This window comes from Aedes albopictus, chromosome 3 (genome assembly GCF_035046485.1).
Source record: "Aedes albopictus strain Foshan chromosome 3, AalbF5, whole genome shotgun sequence".
Taxonomy (NCBI): domain Eukaryota; kingdom Metazoa; phylum Arthropoda; class Insecta; order Diptera; family Culicidae; genus Aedes; species Aedes albopictus.
The window spans coordinates 382569043-382596695 of NC_085138.1; the positions used below are offsets into that span (position 1 = coordinate 382569043).

Sequence of the window (27653 nt, forward strand, 5' to 3'; positions counted from 1 at the left end):
TTCAAAGTCGTTAACAATTTCAACCTACACCACAACTGGATATTCAGCGGCGCACGACATCAACATCAAACAAGATATGCTCATATGCTACAACAAAGTGGTTTTAGAAGTGAAGTAGGAAGACGAAGATTTATCAATATGGGACCTAACATATTCAATCAGCTTCCAGAATATATAAAAAACTCAAACTCAATCCTAGAATTCAAGAGATGTTTGAAAAGTTATATTATCGGTCCCGATGATGTCCTCGTTGCCACACTGCTATGTATAAATAGCATAGAAAATAGCCCGTTTTGTTTTACTCCAGACAGAGCTTTATAATTGTGCCACAATAAGATACCTTACCCAACTTCATCTTGCTGCAGAAGCTTCGTCAAACTCAATAATGTTTACATTGAACAAGCTGGGTAGTTGCGCCAACAGGTTCTGCATCGCAGCTTCTAGCTGAAAGAATGTTCTTTAAATATCCACGAAGCGCTGCTGTTATGTGCACTTGGCAACATTACAAAAGGTACTGGTGCATAAAAGCAGCTGTTTTATCTTACCTACTATTTGATTTGCACGTCTTCCAGCAAATCTTCTGGAGTTGGAATAAAGTTGAATAAACGCAGTCCAAATATTTTCACAGCGCAGGGGTGGATCTAAAGTGTTGTGTAGTAGCTATAATTATATCGCGCTTAAAGCTTGTTTTGAAATAATGTTTACATCCGACAAGCTGTGTTGGTATACCAACAGTTTCTTTATTACAGCCTCTAGCTGTAATGATATCGCATTGAGGCCTTTAAAGCGTAGCCTTGTGGATTTGTCAGTACCGTAAAATGGGGTAAATTTGATAGTTTTTCAGCGAATTTTCTTAAATTTTTTCCATGTAACAGTATTTTCTCTAGTTTTATATTTTTAAAACAAGTACTGGGGTATCAGTTATCAATTGCAATTGGAAGATCCGAAAATTTTAAATATATTAGGCGACTTTTAAAATTTTTCATATGAGTGAGAATCGCATTTTCATTTTGGGGTAACTTTGATAGTGCCCTGAAATGTGTTTTTCTTAAATCTTAAAAAATAATCACAGATTGAAATCTCAGTAGTAAGAACATGATAAAAGAAGCCTAGTGGAATATATTAGATTGAATTTTTAGCGATTTTAGTGTTTAGAGATCAAAAATCATTTTCTTTGTAAAATATATTCTCAACGGTAAATCAACATATGATTACTTGTTATTCATGGTGAATTCTCTTTTTTCGGGTTGTTTATGAATGTTTTATAAACAAATTTTGAACAAAACAGATTTAACTGCATGAAATTACAAGGGCATCGCATACTTTTAGGCGTTTATTGGTGTATGAATATTTATGTCCCAATTTACAAAATTGATTCCAGTGTAGATTCTAAATCTGGCCTTGAATCTCTTAACGAAGTGAGTTTTTACACTCCGTTAAGAGATTTAAGGCCAGATTTAGAATCTACTATGATGGATTTACCGAGAATAAGAGGCCTTTCATTGGAAAAATAGTCGCAACAAAGTTGTACAGCAGATTGTTTGAAAGGGTTGACAAATGACAAAAATATCAACAATTTTTTTTGTCCAAAAAGTTTAATATAACCTCGGTTTTAATGAAAACACGTCTAAAATTGATTTTCATATGTATAGTTTTGATCTACGTATGCCTGTTGTTTAACTGCTTGAAGGAATCATAGTTATAAGATAAACAATACCATGCCTGTCGCACTATCAAAGTTACCCGCATTATCAAGGGTACCCCATTTTACGGTACTACGAATTATACTGTATAGTAGCAGCTGTTTTTTTAGTGGGTTTAGTGGGTAGTTCAAGTTTTCACATCTTCCGGAAAATCTTCCGGAGTTGGAACAGCTTCAGTGACAAGTGATTGATTTCAGAAAACCGAGTTTGGTAGTTGTATGGTGCTTGTTTTGCAATCGTGTATTAGCTTATGGTTTATATTTGACTAACTTCTCTTTTATTCAGCGTTGGCTGCTTCAATACGATTGTTACCAGGGCCGGATTTACAAATGTGGGGGCCCGGGGCCACAGTGTTGTGGGGGCCCCATTTCCAGGGGTATATTTTTGCTTATATAGGATAAAAAAATTGCAAAAATACTATTAATTCTTATAAGGCTGACACAAATTTCGATTTTCTCTTATGTCACCACCCCCTCGGAAAATTTTGGTCGGAATCCAACATTTTGAAGGGGGACACAAATAAATTATTCGAAAAATTTAAACTTTTTATAGTGGAATTGGAGTCGTCGAAAAAATTTCTTAACAAATCCGATGAGTTTGATGATTTTGCCTAATTGTTTGGGTAATTTTGAATCAAATAGGTTTATTATTTATCGTCCCCCCCCCCCCTTTGACGAATCAACGAGTAAAGTGACAAAAGAAGAAAATGTGATTTGTTCCAGCCTAAGTACTAATGTCGTTGTGGAAGAAGTTTAAGAAATTATATAAAGAAAAATATTTTTTTTAAGATTTTGGTCGTTGCTTTAGAGTTAGTCGTAATTCGTATCAGAGTCTTTAGAGAAATGTATAGAAAAATGTATAGCAAACATCTTTGGAAAATTTCTAGTAAATTTTGTGACGCATCTGCTGGGGTAGTTTTTGTGAGTTCATGGTCGACTACCATTTTTTTTTTGTGGAGCTTAAAAAGTTCCAACGCGGCTGCCAGAGGATTCTATGGCGACTTCCCGAAAAAAATCCGACAAAATTCTGAAATCAACTTCTGGGGAAACTTCATAATGCAATAGAAATTCTGTCTTTTTAGGGGAATTCGAATAGAGACTGTTATTTTTTTTTTTTTGCGAAAATCCAGCCGAAGTTTCTTATGTAATTCCTAACTTCATTTCTTAGAGAATGTCCTGTGAAAACCTAGAAAACCTTCGAAAACTGATTTTTACAAAAAATGTTTGTAAAATGTTTAAAGTGTTTTCAGATTGTATAGGGATTTCTCCACAAATTTATTTTGCAATGTCCTTAAGAAATCTAAGGATTTTGTCGGGAGTTCGTCATAAATTACATCCTAATGGCTAGTTTCCACTTGATAAGTACTGTGTAAACGGATAGGACAAGTAATGCTCACGTAAAACTTTTGCAATCAAAATTACTTAAGCATTCGCAGTTGATAAGTAATTCGCAGCCAGAAAGCTATTTGCCAACAGATGGCACTGTCGTGCGATGCTGTCAGTCATGTTGTTGATTTTCCGTACGGAATAATATGTCGATGTATTATTCCGTGAGTAAAAGGGACATTTCTCTTTCTTTGTGTTTCTTCTTTCGCGCCTGCGCGTTCACAGTGTGCATTAGTATTTAGCCGTGTCGCTCTATAATGTGTACTCCGTCGTCCCTCAGCATGGCTGCATCAGAACACAAGATTGAATTTCTTGAGGTTGAATAATTTGCCGTTACGTAGTTTAAAAAATTATAAAGACACACCAAAACTGAATTCTCGCGTTCAGTATCATACAGGCGTATCTGCAATGATCGATTTCTCTTCATCGATTTTCCCTTTGTATTATTCCGGGTAATACGATTAGAATTGTGATAATCTCTCGGTGTGTTTCGGTAAAGGACGACTAAGAGTAGCATCTAAAACATTAAGAACAAACTAAAATGATTTGCTGGCTAAGTTATTAATCAAAGAGAATATCGATGAAGAGAAATCGATCATTGTAGATACGCCTGTATGATACTAAACGCGAGAATTGTTTATAAATAGTTCGACAGTTGAAAAAAGGAAATAGCATTTGAGTTTAGCTGATGAGGAAACAATGATTCTAAAAACTGTTGCATCATAATCATTTTATTTCGTTTGTTGAATGTTCTATGGTGCACTAGAACCAGGGAAATAAAGACTGTATTCGATGAAATTTGGACACAGAAAATAATGTATAGCTTTTCATTGCGTTCACAAAATCAAATATTTTTTTGAACAGGAATAATATATAATGTGTAGCTAATACCATAACAATCGCAACAAATTCAGTTTGGTATTGGCGCAGATATTATTAATATCATAAAATAAGATTTTAGCAATTTTTTTCAGGCTATAATTTTGATGTAACTCGTCAAGACGTCTGAAAATTTGACTCGAAGTTCTTAACAGAGTATCAATAAACTGGTAAAAAAATCTCAAAATCGGTTCAATACGTTTTCCTAGTATTCAAAACTCAAATCGCTTCAAGGCTAAAATATGCCTACTGGTACTTTTTAATCATTTTATTCCGTGTGTACTATTTTGTTTGTACAACTGTCATGACTGTTCCGATTTTTATTAACATTTGAAACTGTAAATCCATTATAAAAACTGTTCTTAGCCAAATTGCTTGAAAACTTTTCAAGTTATAACTGTTTGAATGTCACGATACACAAAAAAAACATTTTTGCTTATTGTGACTTTGTGCCACATATATGTATATACGGCTATAACTTTATTACGGCTAGATCAAATTGAATGAAATTTTTACACAATATTTCTACATCTGTACTTTACAAACAGAACAGATTGAAATCGGTTCAGTATTTTTGGATCCAGAGCTATAACAGTGAAGAAGTGATATTTTTTAAAACATTCGTTTGCTCAAACTTCTCAAATGCCAAAATTCTTGATTCAACGATATCTCCACCAATATTCAACCGATTTTGATGAAATTTGTATGGTATTAGCTTTACGTAATACACTATTCCTGGTAAAAAAATTAGTCATTTATCATTTTATTAGGAAATCTTTCTGAATTCCAGGAATTCGTTCCGAGATCCCTACGAGAATTGCTCTGAGATTCCCTCAGAATTTCTGCTTGGGATTCCTCCAGAAATTCCTTCCTATATCTCTCTAGAAATTAATTCAGGATTGCTCCAGGAGTTCTTTCTGGGATACCAAAGGGAGTTCCCTCAGAGATTCTTCCAGCAATTTGTTTAGGGTTTGTTCAGAACTTCCAAGAGTTCTCTCTAGGATTACTCCTGTAACTCCATACGGGATTCCTTCAGAGATTCCTTCATGAAATTCTCTAGAAATTCCTTCATGGAATTCTCTAGAGATTCCTCCAGAAGATTCTTATGAAATTATTCTAGAAGTTCTTTCAGGGATTCCTTCACGACTTTTTTTTTTAGGATTTCTCCAAAACCTTTTGGAATGTCTTCAGATTTTTATCTGGGAAGAAACTATTGAAAGAATCTCTAAAATCGCTCGTGTAGATATTCCCTACAAAACTGCTGGAGATATTTCTTAAGAAGCTGTTGGAGGAATTTTATAAGGAACTCAAGAGCAAGTCTTAGAATACTTCCATAAAGAATAAAAAAAAATTCTAGAGTATTTCTATGAGCAAAATTTAAGAAACTTCCAGAATGAATTCCAGAATATGTAATCTGCAAGGAATCCCAGTAGAAGTTCTTGGAGGAATCCCGGAAGGATATCCTGGATGGATTATTGGACAAATCTTAGAAGGAACTCCTGGAAAAAACCTTGACTTATTTTCCAGGAGTCTGGAAGTTCTGAAGAAATTCCGGAAAGAACTTTTGAAAAATTCCCGGAAGATATCCCGGGTAAAATTTCTGATGCCACCCCTGGTGTAATCTTAGAAGGAAATCCTGGAGAAATACCAGAAGAAACTATGAGAGGAACCCATAAATTTACTCCTAGAGGAAACCTAGAAGGAGTTCCTGGAGGAATTCTGGAAGAAGCTATAGAGATTACAAAAGGAATTCTTTGAGGATTCACATAAGAAACGTCCAGATAAAACCTAGAGGAATCTCAAAAAGTTGTATCTTAGAAAGAACTCCTGGAAGAATCACTGAAAGAACTCCAGGACGAATCTAAGAATGAATTCCTGTAGAAATCCTAGAAGGAACTCTTGAAATGATCCCGGAAGGAATTCCTGCGGGAATCTCCGAATAAATATCTGAGTGAACCCCGGATAAAAAATACTAAAGAAATCCCGGATGAAATAATTGTAGAATAGTTCGAAAAAACTCCTGGTAGAATCTTAGAAAACACCTCTGGAGAAAACCCTGAAGGAACTCCTAGAAGATCCCAAAAAAAAAACAAAATAAATAAATAAATCCTGAATTAGAAGGAACTCACGGAGGGATTTTTTGTAGAACTTATAATGAAAATCTCAGAGACGTTTTATGAGAATCCCCTGCGAACTTCTGGTGGAGTTTTCGGTGGAACATCTGGAAGAATTTCAAGAGGACTTTCTGCATAACCCCAAAGAAAAGCCTTCGTACGGAATGCCAAAAGATTCATCACAAAGAATCTTTCGTGGATCTTCATTAAATTCCCCGTGAAGCTTTGTCCTACCTCGTATTTCGTCTAAAACTCCACAAGGTAACCGTCAGAGTCCCAGCAGAATTCCTCCCACCGTAGTCCGAACTCCAATATTGCAGAATTTATAAATAGTATCCAACCATAGTTCTCGCTGTAATACCATTAAAAGTTCCCTTAGAATCCCAGTGCAATGTCTCTCATTAGTATTTCCCTTGGAACTCCGTTGAAATCTCACAATCTGGATTTTCCCCATACGCGCGCAAAAATTAAATTTTAATTTCAATCACACTTCCTGAGGAAATGAACGAAATTTCTCTAAGTCCAAATCGTAAACAACAAGGCCACGAAACGCCACACGAACAACGAACAATTTATCTAGCAACCGCCGTATGCAGTGCCCTATGGTTCACATCCTTCTTACAGCATCGTTTCGTAAAAATGCTGTCGGTTAAACAAATGTCAAAATTACTTACGGAAAAAGGAGGAATTTTACTTGAGCGCTCTACTTGGGAACTGGAAACTTACCATAAGTGAAGAAATGTTTCAAGAACCCCATATTATTCCAATTAACTTTCCGAATGTTTCAAAAAATAAATAAAACAAGAATATTGCTGCAATTCTATTAGGAATTCCTGGAAAATTCTTCCAAAACATGTCTAGAATTTTTATAAATAAAGACGCGGACACCGTCTTCAGCCAGAGGCTGTACAGACTGAATGAAACTAAACATTAGACAAGGGACACACGGAGCATGCACCAGTGGATACGGAGAAGAAACTATTCTCACGAAAAGTTTCATCGCCCGGAGCGGGAATCGAACCCTCACCCCATAGCATGGTGCGATTAGAAGCTTGGTGACCCTAACCGCACGGCTACGAGGCTCCACAGAAATAAACGCGAATATTCAGCAGGAACTCTTCAAGTATACATTCTACAAAGTTTATGAGTTAACCTACAGTTCATGCGATGTTTTTTTCCAGGATTTCCAATAAAATATTATGGACAATTCCACAAGATTGACTAGTTCAAACAAAAAATTTTAGCATGTTTTGGAGGAGCTTCGAAAGCTGCAGTCCTTCAAATAAGAACCACAATATATCACATTGTAGTACATTAGTGACCCAATTTTGTCAGCCCTTATGCGAAACACGTTTTTTTCTCTCCCTTAAAACTAAAAATTATTTCGAACATTGTATCCCTCTATCTTCTGTTTTTTTTGGTACTCAGTCATTTTTTTTTTGTTTTACATTTTTATTCGTGAAGTGGGATTTTGTGGGGGCCCCTGAATTGTGGGGGCCGGGGCCATGGCTGCCCCCCCCCCCTTAAATCCGGCCCTGATTGTTACAAAACAGGAATCAAATGACTGAAGCTTATAGCGCTGAAAATGTTAGTTGGTAGATAGTGGGGCTGCTATATCTGATCTGATATCAAGAGACATGTACAAAAATAAGTTTTCGATGTGGAAGCTAAGAAAAACGTCGGTGAAATTGATGGGTTACAGTGGACAATCGCTTGATGTGTTAGGTATTTGCCCAGTTTTATAGTATAAGGGACAAAAACGGTCATTGGTATTCGTGGTGATCGAAAACGATGGGCCGCCACTGTTGGGCAGACATTTCATTAGCGCTTTAGGGATAGTGTTTTCGATAGACATAAAGGTGCAACCCGTGATGGTAGTCCGAAGCACCTTCTTCCCCCGCAAAGATATCCACAAAGCCACCTGGAGATCACCCGACCACCAAACAGAAAACCAAATCGACCACGTTCTAATCGACGGTAAATTCTTCTCGGATATAACCAACGTCCGCACATACCGCAGTGGGAATATAGATTCGGATCACTACTTAGTCGCTGTATGCATGCGCTCAAAACTTTCGACAGTTATCACCACGCGTCGAAGTCGAACGCCGCGGCTCAACATCGAGCAGCTGCGCAACGTAGAAGTGGCTCAAGACTACGCGCAGCAGTTAGCAGTGGCCCTACCAACGGAAGAGCAGCTTGGCGCAGCTACACTTGAAGATGGCTGGAGGGACATCCGATCCGCCATAGGTAGTACCTCGGCTACAGCACTAGGTTTCGCGACTCCGAATCACAGAAACGACTGGTACGACGGCGAATGTGAACAGTTGAAAAACGAGAAGAATGCAGCATGGGCGAGAATACTGCAACACCGTACGAGAGCGAACGAGGCACGTTACAGACAGACGCGGAACAGGCAGAACTCAGTCTTCCGGATGAAGAAGCGCCAGCAGGAAGAACGAGATCGCGAAGCGATGGAAAAGCTGTACCCCGCTAAGGACACACGAAAGTTCTACGAGAAGCTGATTCGCTCCCGCAGAGGCTTTGTGCCACAAGCCGACATGTTATTTATTTATTTATTTATTTATTTATTTATTTATTTATTTATTTATTTATTTATTGTTAATTTTAACTGACCTCTTCGGTCTTATTAAAATGTGACTTAATTCTATACAATTACAAAAATTCAATTACAAAAATTCACACGGATAACAGAGGAAGTTACAACAATCACTATTTCATATAACATCAATAAACCTGAGCGAAAATCACATATAAGCAATAATAACAAAAACAGGCACACATAAAGTTGATTTCTTTAACTATGATTTGGTTTCCAAAACACGCGGCGATCTTCAAATTCTTTGAATTTCAGGTATTTTGGCCATGTTGAAGGCTGTATTGCCAACGATTTCAGTTCTCTATCTAGTGTAATTTTAAATGAAATAAAATCTCTTTCAATTCAATGTGCCGAGATAATCACGGAAATATTCTCACGAGCGAGCGTGAGGTGGTCGAGAGGTGGCGGCAGCATTACGATGAGCACCTCAATGGAGACGTTGCAAGTACCGAAGGTGGCGTGGTAACAGATCTAGGAGTATGTGCACAGGATGAAAGACTTCCGGCCCCTGACCTTCAAGAGATTGAGGAGAAGGTTGGCCGGTTGAAAAACAACAAAGCCGCTGGAGCAGATCAACTTCCAAGCGAGCTTCTAAAATACGGTGGAGAAGCACTGGTGAGAGCACTACACTGGGTCATTACCAGGATTTGGGAGGAGGAAGTATTACCGGAGGAATGGATGGAATACCTTCCATCCATTCCATGTGTCCCATCTACAAAAAGGGCGACAAGTTGGATTGCGGGAACTACCGCGCGATCACACTACTGAGCGCTGCCTACAAGATACTCTCTCAAATTTTATGCCGCCGTCTATCACCGATTGCAAGAGAGTTCGTGGGGCAATATCAGGCTGGATTTATGGATGAACGCACTACACCGGACCAGATGTTCGCCATCCGCCAGGTGTTGCAGAAATGCCGCGAATACAACGTGCCCACACATCACTTGTTCATCGATTTCAAATCGGCGTATGATACAATCGATCGAGAACAGCTATGGCAGATTATGCACGAATACGGATTCCCGGATAAACTGATACGGTTGATCAAGGCGACGATGGATCGAGTGATGTGCGTAGTTCGAGTATCAGGGACACTCTCGAGTCCCTTCGAGTCTCGCAGAGGGTTACGGCAAGGTGATGGTCTTTCGTGCTTTCTGTTCAACATTGCGTTAGAGGGGTGTAATAAGGAGAGCGGGGATAAACACGAGTGGGACGATTTTCACGAAGTCCGTTCAGCTGCTTGGTTTCGCCGATGATATTGATATTATAGCTCGTAAATTTGAGACGATGGCGAAAACGTATACATCCGACTAAAGAGTGACGCCAGGCGAATCGGATTAGTCATTAATGTGTCGAAGACAAAGTACATGATGGCAAAGGGCTCCAGGGAGGAATTACCGCGCCCGCCACCCCGAATTCATATCGACGGTGATGAAATCGAGGCGGTTGAAGAATTCGTGTACTTGGGCTCACTGGTGACCGACGATAACGACACCAGCAGAGAAATTCAGAGGCGCATTGTGGCAGGAAATCGTGCCTACTTTGGACTCCGTAGAACTCTACGATCGAATAAAGTTCGCCAAAACACGAAGTAAACCATCTACAAAACGTTGATTAGACCGGTCGTCCTCTGTGGGCACGAAACATGCACCCTTCGTGCAGAGGACCAACGCGCCCTTGGAGTTTTAGAACGGAAGGTGTTGCGAACCATCTACGGCGGAGTGCAGATGGAAGACGGGACTTGGAGAAGGCGAATGAACCACGAGCTGCATCAGCTGCTGAGAGAACCAACCGTCGTCCATACCGCGAAAATCGGAAGGCTACGGTGGGCGGGTCACGTCATTAGGATGTCGGATAGCAACCCGACTAAAATGGTTCTCGAGAGTCATCCGACCGGTACAAGAAGACGTGGAGCGCAGCGCGCTAGGTGGGTCGACCAAGTGGAGGACGATCTGCGGACCCTACGCAGAGTGCAGAACTGGAGACAAACAGCCATGGACCGAGTGGAATGGAGGAGGCTACTATGTACAGCAGAGGCCACCCCGGCCTTAGCCTGATCGGTAAGGTAAGGTAAGTACATTTTCAACATAAATTTTCCCTACTTAGACTGTTCTTTCGAATTGAACTTTTCAGAAAACTATGGTAATGTCCGGTGTTGAAATTGCTAAAATATTTATAAAATATTTTTTTCAAATTTCTGTACACCTGTGCTTGTGTTACCTAAACTCGAAAGAACATCCTATGTAGATAAGAAGGTATAATTTATGTTGAAAAAGTAAGCAGTTGTGATGCCAATAATTATACTACCTACAGCCTAAATTGTAAAGGCAAATCATTATGGCCGGACTATTGTTGATTATGTCTTATTGAGCAAATAAATGTTTGGAATATCCTTGCCTAATAACAGTTGAAAATAGTATTGCCAAATACAAAGACAAAAAAAAAATAGCAAAGTTCTACAGAAATTTTGAGATTTCAACATAAGTGTCGGAGAGAAATATGTTTTGTCTAATATTCCCCTGAATCGGTCAAATTTATATCTGTGATCACAATCGTAAGGATCAATTTATAAACCACGTAGAATTTTTGGGGGAGGTGATTCTTGACTAAGTAGTCGTCCCTTACAAAATTCAAATTGTTGTATGGGCAACACTGCCCCCACTCTCATAACAGTCCCATCCTTGCTGGGTTTCCTATTCATATGGGACTGTTATGCGAGTGGGGTCAGAACAGTCTACGAGGGGGTGGGTGAGAGTGTCTGAAATAGCCAAAATTTGATCTACGTAGTTTGGGAACAGCCCCTAAGGAGATGTGATATAAGAGAATGCTCAGAAGTACTTACATGTACCATCGTCGTCAGTTTATTCGTCTCTCATCAATCCACATCCAGTCGTTGCCGGGCGTTTCGATTCACTTTCCGCTTTTTGAAAAATGTGTCGTTGAGAGCACTCTTCTCATCCGCCGGAATATGGCTAATGGTTTTCTCCTTAAACTTTTTCTCCGGCACTTCCGGTGCCGCACTCGGAACATACAGTGGCTCCGGAACCGCCGGCAGCTCCAAGTCAACCGGTTGTTCCTCCCTAAAAAAAATGACTAATTTTAGTGACATGTGGGGCAAAAGAAATCACATTATACAAACCTGTGCTCCACCGTTTGCCATCTTCCATAGGGCCCGGCGGCCGCCTCGAGCGCTGCCTCCTCCTCTTGCTTCTGCCGTTTCGTATCCGTTATCGTTTCGATTTCTTCCTTCACCCGCCGATTGTGTTCGTACATTTTTGCCATCTGCTCTCGCTTCAACCGGGCCGCAATCTCCTGGGCGTTGTCCACCTCGTATTTAACCTCCTGCTTCAAAGCATCCTCTTGCTTCCTGAGGACCACCATGGAAATTTTCTCATATTCTTCCTTCTTCATAAAGCCTTCCTTCGGTGGTTCCCAAACGGATTCGTTGGTCTTCACATGCCAATAGTAGGTGTAGCCCTCGTCGGTCACCGCCTCAACCCAAAGCGATCCGTGACCCATTTGACTGATCTCTTCCAGGCGCTTCTTTTTGGCTGCTTCCGCAATGGCAGCTGCGGTCGCTTTGCTTGGTGGCGGTCCCTCTTCGTCACTGAAGTCGCCCGGAATGTAGAAAGGATCTGCTTCACGCCCGATTTTCTTTTTTGGTACCCGCGGACCAACACTGGGTCCAGCCGCTGGTTCGGCTTCCGCCACGGCAGCAGCCGCTGCCGCAGCTTCCGCTTTCTGTTGCTCGGCCAGAGCCCGGGAACTGATATCCGCTCCTGCGCTTATGTCCTGCATGTACGCCTTCATGGCAGCATCATTCATCTTCCGCATTTCGGCATCCACCTTGCTTTGCTCCTTCTGCGCCTTGTAACTGTTCCGGCTGATATCCGTGATGCGCTTCTGGACATTTTGTTTGTGACGGCGACCGCTCTCGTGGAATTGGATGCTCTATATAAGGATGAGACTGACCTTAGGGGCGTCGGTAATTAGAAAGTAATGAAGAGTTACTTACCGGTTTGTTGTCCGCAATCCAACATTGGCAAAAATCGCAATACTTCCGATCATTGGATTTCCAGTAGTCTGCCCTGTAATTGATTCCAAGAAAAAAATCATTACCAGTTATTCTTATATGTTACTTTCCTACAAATACTCACATTTTAGCGCACAACACACAAAAATACGAAAATAATTGATCCAAATAGGCCTTTTCATGTGACAGATCCGTGCATGCATTTGTTTACAAAGCTTGAACAACAGCTGCAAACAAGAACGTGTCATCTTCATAGAAGAACTGTCAAACGCCCGAACAATCAGCTGATTTAAGACGTCAAATGAAAAGGCCCATTTCTAAAAACTTCAAACGTTTTTGCGATTTTTCTTCTGGCGAACTGAGAGAAGAAAACAAAACAAAATGTAAAACAATCACCCGGCAGTGAAAATGAAACCAAGGCTCACACACGGAAACTTAATACTGCACACTAAGAAGAATTTACTCAGAAACAAGTAAGATTCATACAAAACTGGAATGGGTACGCCAAAATGAGTAAATCGTATTTCCAACTTGGCCATGCGTCGGACGTACGTCGGACCGACGTCGGACACAGTGCGCTGAATAGAGGGCCAGGTCCGCTGTCCAGCGCACTACGTCCGACGTTAGGTTTGGCGTATGTATTTTGAGAAAATTCGATTGTCGGATGTGGGGAAATTTCGGGTTTCAACCGCGACAATACATTAAGGGGACGTTCAAAAATTACGTCCATCATTTGGGGGAGGGGGGGTCTACAAAAGTGTGACACTATGTGTATGAGGTATGGGAAAATGCGTGACAGAGGGGGGAGGGAGGGTCTAGAAATCCCAAAAATGTATGGACGTAATATTTGAATCTTCCCTAATCTGAATTGAAACGAGTCTGCACAAATTTAGTGGCATCGTGCATTTAAATTGACCCTCAGAATAGTCTATTTTACGAGGCTAGTCGAACGACAGAAGTACGCGCTCTGATGATTTACGTTTTCAATCATCATCCGGTTGATGATGGTAATGACTGCGCGCAAGTCAAACGCTGAGTATCGCGGACTGACTCAATATGCTCTCTCTGCGGGAGCCAAACATTGGGAGCCAAACATTGAAGATAGAGGTTATGTTAAACCTTGTTGTACCTGTGTGCTTGATTGAAGAGTATTGTTATCTAGGTGCTGCGGATATAATCAAAACTGTAGTCACGATATCTCCATTTGCCCCTGTCAATCCGTTGGAAAGCGAGGAGAAGGATAAGCATTGTTTTGAACCCTTTTCAGCTAATTTTGTAATAACTATCCATCAAAATTTCCATCGCGAATGGAAAATAATAAACTTTGCACACGAAAACAAAACTGGAATAATGGTGGATTGATCATGTTTACCATTTCCGAACAGCGTCGCGACGGTATGTTTGACAACTGCGCTGAGAGAGGTGTTTGCAAGAAAATTGAACGCTCGTGCGTGTTTACAAGCTGTGTGCCGGGAGTGTGTTGGTGTGTGTTAGCTAGCTTGAAAAATAAAACCGTTTCTATTCGCAGCACCTAGGTCAAACGTAGTTTTTGAAAGTGGCTGAAACAATTACTAGAAATTTTTATTTAATATTGTTCGTGCAGTTGAAAATCGGAATTTTTGACACGCGAAAATCGATTTTTCTTCTAAACCGTGTGTCGGACGTACGTCGGGCACAGTGCGCTGGATAGAGGGCCAGGTCCGCTGTTCAGCGCACTACGTCCGACGTTAGGTTTCACGTATAGATTCTGAGAAAATTCGATTGTCGGGTGTGGGAAAACTTCGGGTTTCAACCGCGACGACAATAGGCCTTTTCATGTGACAGATCCGTGCATGCATTTGTTTACAAAGCTTAAACAACAGCTGCTAACAAGAACGTGTCATCTTCATAGAAGAACTGTCAAACGCCCGAACAATCAGCTGATTTAAGACGTCAAATGAAAAGGCACATTTGTCCCGCATAGAAAAATACAATTCACAGTATCATGCATATTATAAGAAGTTGGTTCGTGGAATAATAACTGTACCACAAATAATTGTTTTATGATTGCATGATTGAGAATGAAAAAAATGTATTATTTAATATTTTTCAAGAATCATAACAATTATAATAATGATTCATTGAATGATACATGAATAGTTCTGAATCATACGTTTTCGTAAATTTTGCGGCCGTGACTTGAGGTGTGGCATGTCTTTTTCGGTTTCCTACAGATTAGAAACCCCACAATATTGAGTCATTTCTTCTTGCGCTTGTTAATCAGGCCAATAAATTGAACCTCCAGGCGCGGAACATGCAGGTCATTGTAATAAATGTAATGAACACTGCAACGAAAATGCATCACGATTTCACCGCACCCAAATCCACAGTACAGAGGTAATGATGCTCCGTAAACCTCGCCGTAAACTGCCGCCCTCGCTCCTGCTCGTGCACATTGGGGATCAAATAACAAACGCATCAGTTGTTGCTGTGGCCGCAGAGTATTTCCGAATAAGTTGCCGGGTATGCATGTCATTTGGAGAGCGCTGACTTACCTTGCATCGGCCTTCAATGATTGATCCTCTGCCAGCTCTGCCACCTTCTTAGGAGCATTGTTGTCTAACTACCCGCGAGCACTAAGTCGATATGGCCTCATGGATAAAGACCGCACGAGGAAAAAGGAACCAGCCGAATACCAAACACCGCAGTTCGAGTCCCAGATAGTTAAAAAAATCGCACCCAAATATAAACAGAATGGGTTACGTCATGCACTTGACAGATGGTTCCACAGGGGTGTGTATTTTTTTTTTCAAGTCGATAATGCAGAATAACGAAATATTTCAAGCTTGTTTATATTATTCAGTGTATCATAAAGTAAACGACAAAGTGATTATAATGTGAATGATTTGACATTTTTTTTTGTTCGTGAAAATTGCCATTTTTGAATGGTAACGATACTTAACAACCCATTCGGTCTATCGTTCAAACTCCGAATATGATACATGTTATCACCAATACGATCCACAGTATCATTGATTTATCATACATTTTATTATACCGTGAATAATTGGAAAACGATAATTAGAATCATAAACGTATAATACCATTTTATTCGGGGTATTCGCTAGTTAACGAGTCAATCGCAACGAAAAAAATACCTGATTAATTAGGGAACGTTCAAAAATTACGTCCAACATTTGGAAGAGGGGGGGGGTCTAGAAAAGTGTGACAGTACGTGTATTGGGTATAGAAAAATTGCGTGACAGAGGGGGGGGGGTCTGGAAAACCCGAAAAATGATGGACGTAATATTTGAATCTTCCCTTATTGAGTTTTGTATTGCTTCTACGACAGCATTTGAGCCTATTTTGGCTCAAATTTCTCATAAATATCTCCAATTTGTCGAACAAGTACCTTTTCAAAAATTACACGATATTCCAGCAAAACAAACGTGTGTGGAATTCTGTCAGTTGACGCCGCTGCCCGGATAAAAACTAATCGTAGGGTGTATGGTGAAAACCATTCCTGCACCATACAGTGTACCAGCTACAATAAAGTGTATTGTAATGAAATGCTTCGCTATACTATATATTTACATTGGATTTTTATGTAACAATATATTATACTGTTTTTCTTACGTTTGAACCATTCACTTTTTCGAAACATTATTTTTCCGTGAATTTTTAATTATTTCTGGTGTTCGATTTGAATAGGTCGTATGTTTGCTGTGATTCCTATGCAGATTCGACCTATTCAAATCGAACATCAGATTTATTCAGTTTAAGATTTTTTCCGTGCTTTTTTTGTTGATGTTTGTGACTTTTTTGATGCAAATGAAAGGAAAAAGAAAAAAGTGAATAAGTTGAAACATCAATTTAAAGTCAATAACATGTTTAAATCAGTGGTAAACCAGATGTCCTAAGAACTGCAGGTCCAAGCAGGGGTCCAAGAGATATGGCGGGCTAGGTGTGTAGAGTGCGATGAGAGAAATACGAATGTAGGCCAACCCGGAAAGATGCAGGTCACATTACCGTAAATCAGTGGATGAGTTCAACACTATTCTTTCTGTATTTGCATTTAGGGGAGTTTTCTCCTCTTCTCTCATGTGAGATTGTCTTCGACCACAATTGAATCAAATGCGATTGACAAACTTTATCTTTGACGTAGAGCCATCTTTAACTTATGGACTGGACTGAACACTGAAATGACTTTTAATATAGGTTCGTCTGCGGGTTCGCTTTTTAACCTAACTTATATTTGAATCGAACTTGACAGTTATCTCATGAGTTGTTATGTATTTCAAACTTTAGCCAAACTGGTTCCTCAATATAGCAATAACGGTTAAACACGCTGTAATGATACTTATGTACCTCGTCACCCACTTCATGCAACTACATTAGTAGTCTAATAACACTTAGCGCGCTCGGCATAGTTCCATCATGCCGCTCAAAGTGTTGCCACAAATAATGCTAAATTTGCAAAACCCAGTTATCTGGCTGGTGGGGCATGGGAGCCTAAGCTTCAACTGTTAATGCAATCGGAGACTACTAAGACTTAGACGTGGGCGATCCTATATATGAAGGGTTATCCAAAATGCTCTGGAGAATTCCCAAAGCGCATTCTAATAAATGTAGTAAGCCTAAGATGCCATTAACAGGAGGAAAATGGCAAGATAATATAACAATATATGGTTTATGTAATATAAAACAATACAACATAACAAAAGAGAACCCTCGAGAGAACCATTCCAAAACCACTTGATTAAATGTATAACCAGTAGTGAAATTACAATTAAAAACAATTTATTTACGGTACATTTTATTGTTTGAAACCATTCATGTACCATACAATGTACGGTATATTTAATCCCACGTATCAGTATTTTGAACAATTCATTAACAATAAAATCTATGGTTTTGCAAAAAATATATATGGAGAAAAATATTTTTTTATATTGTTACGATACTTAACAACCTGTGTTATTGGGGTGTTATTGGGCTACTATTCCGCGCGTTTAGAGTACGACGGGAATGCACATTGTGTGCTAGACTACTACAATACATATTAGAGGACCTGGGATCGAATCCCACTCCCGACATACTCACAAAATGTGGGTTCTTCCTTCGGAAGGGAAGTAAAACGTGGGTCCCGAGATGAACTAGCCTAGGGTTAAAAATCTCGTTAATACAGACAAAAAAATCTTATTTACAATTCACGGTATGGTGTCTATATTACATCTTATTGTTTTTGTATTTTTATTTTTACAGTGGTGTCTATTGTAAAAATATGGTTCTAAATAGTACTGTTACAATACAACGTTCGGTTTTTCTACTGTATTTTTTATTCGGGTGCTGCGATCAGCTGTTCTGAAACGTTTTTGTATTTTTATCTCGTGAAATGGCTTATATAGGGCACTGCACTGTTTTGATTTTGTATGGGTTTTTGACGTTTCTTGGCCTTGTTGTTTACAAAATTTCTGTAAGACTGAAAGAGAAGGAGAGAATTTCATGCAGTGCTCTATAGTATAGTAATTTCAAACCGCAAGCCACAGACAAACAGACGTAACACCTTAAACGATTTTCATGGAAATCCATCGCCCAGTTCACACTACCATCACCTGGTGGAAAAGTTGCATGAATCACTGTTTTGTGCCATATCGCCAACAGAAGGCGCTAGTGTGAAACGTCAAACGCATAGAAAAACGATGCGCGCGCCTCTGTTTGTGAAAGCCACAACTATGAAAATTTAAAATGATCGTTAAAAGCGTGGTCGATGGAAATTTCTCAAGTGTTACGTCTGTTTGTCTGTAGCCATCTTTCAGTGAAGAAGCGTGTTTTTGGAATAGAGTTAATAAACTATAGAGGACGAATGTCGCTGCTGTTCCCTTTGTTCTCGTTCGCAAACATCCCGGGTATCTATCTGTCAAACTGCATACTTTTTCGCTTTGACACTTATATACCTCCCTATCTTCGCCAGCAAGAGATGTTGCGGCGGCGACGCCAGCGACATTCTCCCTCTATAGTTTATTACCTCTATTGTTTTTGGTTCAGCGTGGCTAAACGTCCTTGCTTGTACTTTTTCACCACCGGGAATTTGTTTACGGCCATTTAGCACCAAAATATCTCCTTGCATCGGAATCTTTTCTAAATTCTGTTTGCAATTTGTAGATTTTGAAATCATAAAAAATCATGGGATTAATTGAAGACGAAGTGAACGAAGTGTCCCGCTTATGTGGCAATGTCCTGCCTCAATCAAAACTGATAACGTGCATGAGTTCTCTCGTAAGTAGTCAACAAAATGAATATTTTAACATCTTTCTAAGCTAATGTTTGTTTCAACCCGTTCCGACTGAAAGCAGATTCGTATCGACATCCATCAGACAGAGTCCCGACAGCTGACGGTCTGCTTACGGTTTCCCACCGATTACCCCAACAACAAGCTTCTGCTGGAATTCAAAAGCAAAACGATGTCGCTGGCATTCTTGGAGCGGTTCACCCGGATCTGCGACGAAAAGACCGCCGAGTTTGTCGGCAAGCCCCAAGTGATGAAAGTGCTGAAATTCGTCGACGCCTATCTCCGGGATAATCCGCTCTGTATCGTTGCGGAGGAAATTTTCAACATCAAAAAGCTGCTGGATGGAACCGGCGGGGAATTGAAACCACGACAGAAAACTTCCTCCGTTGGATTGACGACCAGAGGCGGTGGATTCTACTTTACTGCGAAATTTCACGTCCCGGAGCTGTATCCGGTTCAACGAATAGATTGGGAAGATTTCGACTGCAATCTTCCGCTGCCTTTGGTTCGGTTTGTCAATGGACAGGCGAAGGAGATAGCCAGGCAGTGTGTTGAGCCTCCGCTGAGACAATCGAACTCAAGTCCGGCCTTCGTCCCGAGGCCGAGCTTGGAACGAACCCTCCGATTCATCGTGGAAGCCATGAAAGGCTTTCCCGAAGAGCGATGTCCTGTATGTGCGGACCTCTCGCTACCCCCGGATCCGGCTAGTGTGGTGCTCTCCGAGGAAGACGACCGGTTTGTGATCCGGATGTTCTGCGGCCATGTCTATCATCAGGCTTGTCTGAGAAAGTTCATGAGCGAGCCACCGTTCCCTCCGGGAGGAAAGATTTGTCCAGCGCCGAAGAAGCATCCACGATCGGATAGGAAGGCTGGTGCTGGAAAATCGGCGGCGGTAATGTCTGGTGGAGGAAGTGAACTTTGCCAGCAGAGGGTCACCCACGACAAGTGGGGCCTGAACGATGTGAAATCGGCGGAAGCCAAGTGGGCTCACCAGCAGGCAAGGATTCGGGAGCTGGAGGAAGTGATTGATTTTCTACAATAGCTGGTCTTGGGTGTTGTTTTGGACAAGCAAAATTGGCATGTGTAAAATCTACACAGGTAAAATTCTGGGCATGAAGGATTCCGCTTCATTACTATTACGATTGGAAAGTGATTCTTTGTTACGCGGAAAGCAAATCGAGGGAAGGAAGTGATTGTGATCTGGATGACCAATGATCTTACGAAACGGTGCAGGTACGCACATAGATGAATATTTGAAGATATTTGTAGATTCAATCTGTATCTTCTTTAGCACCAAAAATATCGTACTAATTATTATGATGAATCAAGTTTACACAATATACCTACTGTAATACTATGTATTCCAAACGTGATGATCTGTCCTAATGCGAACAACAAAAGAACTCCTTGAGTCTTGTCAAAAGAATGGCTAAATCGCAGAAAATCAAGTAGAATTATTTCAAACGTTTCTTCAAAAGATGGGATTCCAAGAAATTCTTCTCAGAGATTCTCTTAGATTTTTTTCTAGGGTTATCCGTTAGAAACTCAGAAATTTGTCCAGAAACTTTTTTAAAAACGTATGCTTGAATTTCTCCAATGCCTTCTTCAGGTATTATTCCAGCAATTCAGGGATTTTTTCGTTCTACTAGAAAATTCCACATTGATTTTCTCTGAGTTTCTCCAATTGTTCCAATTGTACAGAAATTCTGTCAGAATTTATTTTTCCAAAGATTCTCTCTTCAATTCCTGCAGAAATTACTCCAGGCTTTCCTTAGCAGTTCAAGGAATTGGTCAAGATATTTTCCAATAAATGCCTGCCCATTTCTTCAGTTGCTCACTAAAGAATTTCTCTTCGATTAGTTTTGTTTCAGAAATGTCTCCAGGATTCAGTGATTTTTGTGTATAAATCCCTTCAGAAAATCTATAGGAAAAATTTCTAAGAATTCCTTCTGAGGTATCTCCCGGTGTTTTCCAAGGATTTCTTCGTAAAACCTTCCGAGGATCCCTTGGAAGTTTATTGATGGATTTCTTCAAGATATGCATCAGTACCTTTGTTGGATTGCTATCTGCAGATATATATTTTTTAAGTCCTTCAAAATTTCTCAATGGATTTCTGCTGGAATCCCTCCAGAAATTTCTTGCAAATTTTCTCCTTGGGTCTCTCATGATTATTTTCTAGCAATTATGAGGATATCTTAAGAAATTTCTCCAGGTATTACCAGGTATTACCTAGGCATTTATCCAGGAATTGCTCCAGAGATAACTTTAAATATTGCTTCAGGAATTTTTACCTAGGAATTCCCTGGGCTCGGTTTATATCTTCCAGGAAGCATTGATTTTCGTCATATGACCATTGTGCTTTGCAGTGTTGATTGGTTGAACTGAATGTAGATTCAATGGTAAATTTTAAAATCAGATAATTCAATCCTCTGATGTAGTGATTCCAATTATACTACGGCATAGTGTAACGGTATGTTGTCGAAATCACTTATGTACCGGGAAAATATAATTCCAAGCTGGTGAGAATATTACCACTGAGGGGGGTTATGAGCCCAGTCAGACCCTTGATGGGACAATAATGTGGGATAGTATAGGGGAGACTGAGGAGACTTGATCCCTGGGGAGACTTGTTCCCCCCATATTTTCTCGGAATCAAAAACATTTTTCTTCTAGCATAATTTTTCCAAAACTACTCCTAGACAAACGACTATGTTTTGGCTACAAGTGATTTCGATTCTACATTGCATTATTTTTTACCGGCTGATGGTTTGTTTTCAGTCCTTCAGAAATCTTTTCAGCGATTCCAAAAAATCTCAATAACTTTGTGAAAATTGAACCAAATTGTATCAAAATTTCACAGCACATAGTTTAAATAAAATACTTTCAAACTTATTTATCCAAATAAGGCTGTTGTTAACATATTTTAATTAAATCAGCTTAGTATACACAACAGTGACATGGGGAGACTTGATCCCTCGAGGATTACACACACATTATATGTGTGAAAAATAAAATTATATTTGGAAGCCTCTGTTTACTTGGAATTCTAGTCTATTCAACGATAAAATGTGTCAGATAATTATAACTTCAGTACAAACCATGAAAAGGGGGATCAAGTCTCCCCATTTTGACAATACGGCATATCCTTAAAAATTTAGGGAAATTTTACAATTTCAAACACTCTATATTCATCGAAAATACAGGAAAACTCGAAAAGAAAACGAATAGGAAGACTCTGGAATTATTTTCCCTTTAAATAAACAATGTGCTCAAAGGGGGATCAAGTGTCACCCATTTTTGAAAAATACATCATAAGATATGCCTCCATAAAAACACAGTTTTGAAAACTTTAACAATAATTTAAAGGCCTTCTGTTGTGTAATAACTTGCAATGGATGTTTACCTGCCATTCTGTACGGAAATCGGATCTAGTTTTGTGTTTTTCTTAGAGTTACAGGTAAATTAAGAAAAAGGGATCAAGTCTCCCCAGTCTCCCCTATGGGAATACCATTGAAGGTGGTAATAATCTCCGAAGCTTATGAAATCCGACAGGGCACGTGCATTAGGCTGCGGATCTATGCTAAGGGAGATCAGTAGCATCTGTTTGTTATTAGTAGAACAAAATGCCGTTCTATGAAAACGCAGTGTGAGTGATCTCCTATGGTGCTGTAGTACTATAAATGATCTCATTCTCTGTGAATTCTAACTTTGGCTATCTAGTCAGTAAATAGTAATATTATTAAGATAGCTTAAGAGCTAAACCTTAAAAGCATACATTTTCTAAATATGACAAGGTTTTGAAGGCAAACATGAGATGAGTATCAGATTTTAATCTTTTAATGAGCCATTAGCATAATCGTATGTGAGACATAAGGTCATGTCGAGCAATTGATTCAGTACTACAAATCCACGCGGACAATTTCATTACAAACTATTGGTTTTCGTCAGTCTTATGACGGAAAGGCTCAGCTATGCTGCAAATCCATATATTAGAGTCCGTTCATAAACATATAGACCGATCCCTCATAAAGTTTTGTCCATGCAAAACCAAAATTGCATGAAGTTACAGCTTTGCCTCTCCTCATGAAGTATATATGATTTATGAACGAACTCCTAGTTGAATCAAATTAATGGATCTTTATTTCTGGGGCACCCATTGGGTATATCACTTCAATAATACAAATACCGCTAACTCTTCTGTAGTTTCTGTAGTAACACTATCCATTTGAAGATGTAGTGGTAAATATTAGTGGTTCATATAACCAATATCTATATAACTTCCTCAATCCTCTTTGTAAGATTTGGTAGATAGTATGACAGCATTGATAGAAACACGAGAGCTCTTATATCATGTTATTATTCGCATGGTTAATTATTTTATGAACAATTATTTTTTTTTGACGACTCCGATTTAAATATTTGAATAGTAATTTTTGTTAAGCCATATTAAAATAATCGCTATCATTATCAATGAATGCTATCCACTCAAGATCTTCGCTTCATTAAATTTTGAATTACTGGAGGCTTCACTAAATTTACCTACAACAAACACGCTTTAACAGTATCTAGAGAATCGTGGAGGGTGAGAAACCTGAACTAGTAGCAGTATTCATATAGATTAACAATTATACTCTATTATTTTCAACATTATACTAATATGTGCGGGTGGCCCATTTGCGGAGTTGTGCGGCCAATTATTCTCTTTCCATTCCAGAAACGACCGTTTTGAAGCAAGAAGTGTCCTAATGGCCAACACAAACGGGACTTGTCCGAAACACACAAGATAAGTACAACAATTTTATAATCAGGCACCCAACTCTTTCTACTACTTTGCTAATAGATAATGCAATATGCATACTTCAATATCAATTATTTGTTTGTTTGCGCCTTTATTTATGACACTATTGAAGCATTCGTGTCGCCGCGAAATAGTTTACAATTTATCTTATTCACATTTTCCAATTCACTTTAAAGTATCTAACACTGTTTTTACAATTGTGTATGTAAACTTGTATCTTAATTCTCTCTCTCTCTTCTTGGCGTAACGTCCTCACTGGGACAAAGCCTGCTTCTCAGCTTAGTGTTCTATGAGCACTTCCACAGTTATTAACTGAGAGCTTCCTCTGCCAATGACCATTTTGCATGCGTATATCGTGTGGCAGGCACGAAGATACTCTATGCCCAAGGAAGTCAAGGAAATTTCCTTTACGAAAAGATCCTGGACCGACCGGGAATCGAACCCGTCACCCTCAGCATGGTCATGCTGAATACCCGTGCGTTTACCGCCTCGGCTATATGGGCCCTTATCTTAATTATGTTCATTATTAATATCTTAATAATGTATCTTAATTATGTTCATTATTAATAGTAGTCTGATAATCTAAGTCTAGTGATTTTTTTCCCAAGGAATAGAAACAGTTGGTGTCATAATCAATACAATACTTGAAACTGGAAACTCCTTATTTCCCCCTATGGGTTATAGGGAGGGGCGGGACATTCGAGCCTACTCATCAGTGGAAAGGACTTGATATGCTAATCGGTTTAGCATAGGGCAGATACAAGTCTACTGGTAGACGTATCGCCCAGCGAAACAACGCAGATTGGCCACGGCCCGGGGGTGCGTTGATTATAACAGAATAACAGGAATTTTTACCTAGGAATTGCTCCAGAAAATGATCAAGAATTCCTTCTGTGAAACTTCAATGGTATCTCCATGAGTTTTCAAGGCATTTCTTGAGACAATCCTCCACAGATCGCTTAAAAAATGCTCCATACTTATCTTACCGATCTGGCTAAGGGGTGTTGGCCTCTGCTGTACATAGTAGCCGTCTACATTCCACTCGGACCATGGCTGTTTGTCTCCAGTTCCGCACTTTGCGTAGGATCCGCAGATCGTCCTCCACTTGGTCGACCCACCTAGGTCGCTGTGCACCACGTCTTGTACCGGTCGGATGACTCTCGAGAACCATTTTAGTCGGGTTGCTATCCGACATCCTGATGACGTGACCCACCCACCGTCGCCTCCCGATTTTCGCGGTCTGGACGATGGTTGGTTCTCTCAGCAGCTGATGCAGCTCGTGGTTCATTCGCCTTCTCCAAGTCCCGTCTTCCATCTGCACTCCGCCATAGATGGTACGCAACACCTTCCGTTCGAAAACTCCATGGGCGCGTTGGTCCTCTGCACGTATGGTCCATGCTTCATGCCCATAGAGGACGACCGGTCTAATCAGCGTTTTGTAGATAGTTAACTTCGTGTTACGGCGAACTTTATTCGATGGTAGAGTTCTGCGGAGTCCAAAGTAAGCACGATTTCCTGCCACAATGCGCCTCTGAATTTCTCTGCTGGTGTCGTTGTCGGCGGTTACCAGTGAGCCCAAGTAGGGTAAAAGCTCCCTTAGTGGAGGTAGTACCAATAGTGGTGGTTGTGGCAATTTAGCACTATTTCTACCAAGAAGCTTGCAAATGGCACTTTTAATAGATGTATCATACCCAATCAATAACATTAATTCAATTGAGTGTTCAGGATTTAGCGGAAAACCTATTTTAAATAATTATTTTCCTTAACTTTTTTGCTCCTTTGCACCTATAGTGGTGGTAGTGCTCCTATAGTGGTATGGTGGGTCCCATAAGAATTCAATGGGATGCGCCACTATAGGAACCAATGTTAAATTTTACCTCCATTATAGGAACCGTATACCTATAGTTGGTGCAAGTAGTTTATTAACAAAATCTAAAATAAACAATGGTTTTTACATTTTTCTTAGCAAATTTAAGTGATAAACTACCGATTAACGTTTTCAGACTTTCTATTTTGTGGTATTATCAATTTTATTCAATTATTGTACTACAAGGAGCTACTAATAGCACCACTATTGGTACATTTACCCTACACAAATTCTTCAACCGCCTCGATTTCATCACCGTCGATATAAATTCGGGGTGGCGGGCGCGATGATTCCTCCCTGGAGCCCTTTGCCATCATGTACTTTGTCTTCGACACATTAATGGCTAATCCGATTCGCCTGCCTCTCGAGAGAGATACTCGAACTACCCTCATCACTCGATCTACCGTCGCCTTGATCAATCGTATCAGTTTATCCGGGAACTCGCATTCGTGCAAAATCTGCCATAGCTGTTCTCGATCGATTGTATCATACGCCGATTTGAAATCGATGAGCAAGTGATGTGTGGGCACGTTGTATTCGCGGCATTTTTGCAACAGCTGGCGAGTAGCGAAAATATGGTCCGTTGTAGCGCGTTCATCCATGAATCCAGCCTGACATTGCCCCACGAACTCTCTTACAATCAGTGATAGACGGCGGCATAAAATTTGAGAGAGTATCTTGTAGGCAGCGCAAAGTAGTGTGATCGCGCGGTAGTTCTTGCAATCCAACTTGTCGCCCTTTTTGTAGATGGGACACACGATACCTTCTCCTCCGGTAATACTTCCTCCTCCCAAATCTTGGTAATGATCCAGTGTAATGCTCTCACCAGTGCTTCTCCACCGTATTTTAGGAGCTCGCTTGGTAGTTGATCTACTTCAGCGACTTTGTTGTTTTTCAACCGGCCAACCTCCTCTTCAATCTCTTGGAGGTCAGGGGCCGGAAGTCTTTCGTCCTGTGCACATACTCCTAGATCTGTTACCACGCCACTTTCGTTGCTTGCAACGTCGCCATTGAGGTGCTCATCGTAATGCTGCCGCCACCTCTCGACCACCTCACGCTCGCTCGTGAGAATATTCCCGTGATTATCTCGGCACATGTCGGCTTGTGGCACAAAGCCTCTGCGCGAGCGGTTTAGCTTCTCGTAGAACTTTCGTGTGTCCTTAGCGCGGTACAGCTCTTCCATCGCTTCGCGATCTCGTTCTTCCTGCTGGCGCTTCTTCATCCGGAAGACTGAGTTCTGCCTGTTCCGCGCCTGTTTGTAACGTGCCTCATTCGCTCTCGTATGGTGTTGCAGCATTCTCGCCCATGCCGCATTCTTCTCGTTTTTCAACTGTTCACATTCGCCGTCGTACCAGTCGTTTCTGTGATTCGGAGTCGCGAAGCCTAGTGCTGTAGCCGCGGTACTACCTATGGTGGATCGGATGTCCCTCCAGCCATCTTCAAGTGTAGCTGGGCCAAGCTGCTCTTCCGTTGGTAGGGTCACTACTAACTGCTGCGCGTAGTCTTGAGCCACTTCTACGTTACGAAGTTGCTCGATGTTGAGCCGCGGCGTTCGACTTCGACGCGTGGTGATAACTGTCGAAAGTTTTGAGCGCATGCATACAGCGACTAAGTAGTGATCCGAATCTATATTCGCACTGCGGTATGTGCGGACGTTGGTTATATCTGAGAAGAATTTACCGTCGATTAGAACGTGGTCGATTTGGTTTTCTGTTTGTTGGTCGGGTGATCTCCAGGTGGCTTTGTGGATATCTTTGCGGGGGAAGAAGGTGCTTCGGACTACCATACCACGGGAGGCTGCAAAGTTTACGCATCGCTGGCCGTTATCATTCGATACGGCGTGCAGGCTATTTCGCCCGATTACCGGTCTGTACATTTCCTCCCTTCCTACCTGCGCGTTCATGTCGCCGACAACGATTTTCACGTCACGCGGCGAGCACCCATCGTATGTTTGCTCTAACTGCGCGTAGAACGCTTCTTTCT

The 27653-nt window shown here is 40.5% G+C and overlaps 2 protein-coding genes across 2 annotated transcripts; one reads left to right on the forward strand and one right to left on the reverse strand.

Moving 5' to 3' along the window:
* Positions 1–11539: 11539 nt before the first annotated feature.
* LOC109399629 (WW domain-binding protein 4) lies at positions 11540–13115 on the reverse strand. Its single transcript, XM_062860116.1, has 5 exons — positions 13048–13115; positions 12859–12902; positions 12717–12789; positions 11841–12652; positions 11540–11781 (listed from the first exon to the last, which is right to left on the reverse strand). Coding segments are annotated over exons 2-5 (1092 nt in total). The 5' UTR covers positions 12861–12902; positions 13048–13115; the 3' UTR covers positions 11540–11576.
* Positions 13116–18783: 5668 nt separating this feature from the next.
* On the forward strand, positions 18784–20366 carry LOC109399625 (uncharacterized). Its single transcript, XM_019672122.3, has 2 exons — positions 18784–18992; positions 19070–20366. The coding sequence occupies exons 1-2, from the start codon at positions 18900–18902 to the stop codon at positions 20045–20047; spliced, it is 1071 nt and encodes a 356-aa protein (XP_019527667.2). The 5' UTR covers positions 18784–18899; the 3' UTR covers positions 20048–20366.
* The last annotated feature ends 7287 nt before the right edge of the window (positions 20367–27653 follow it).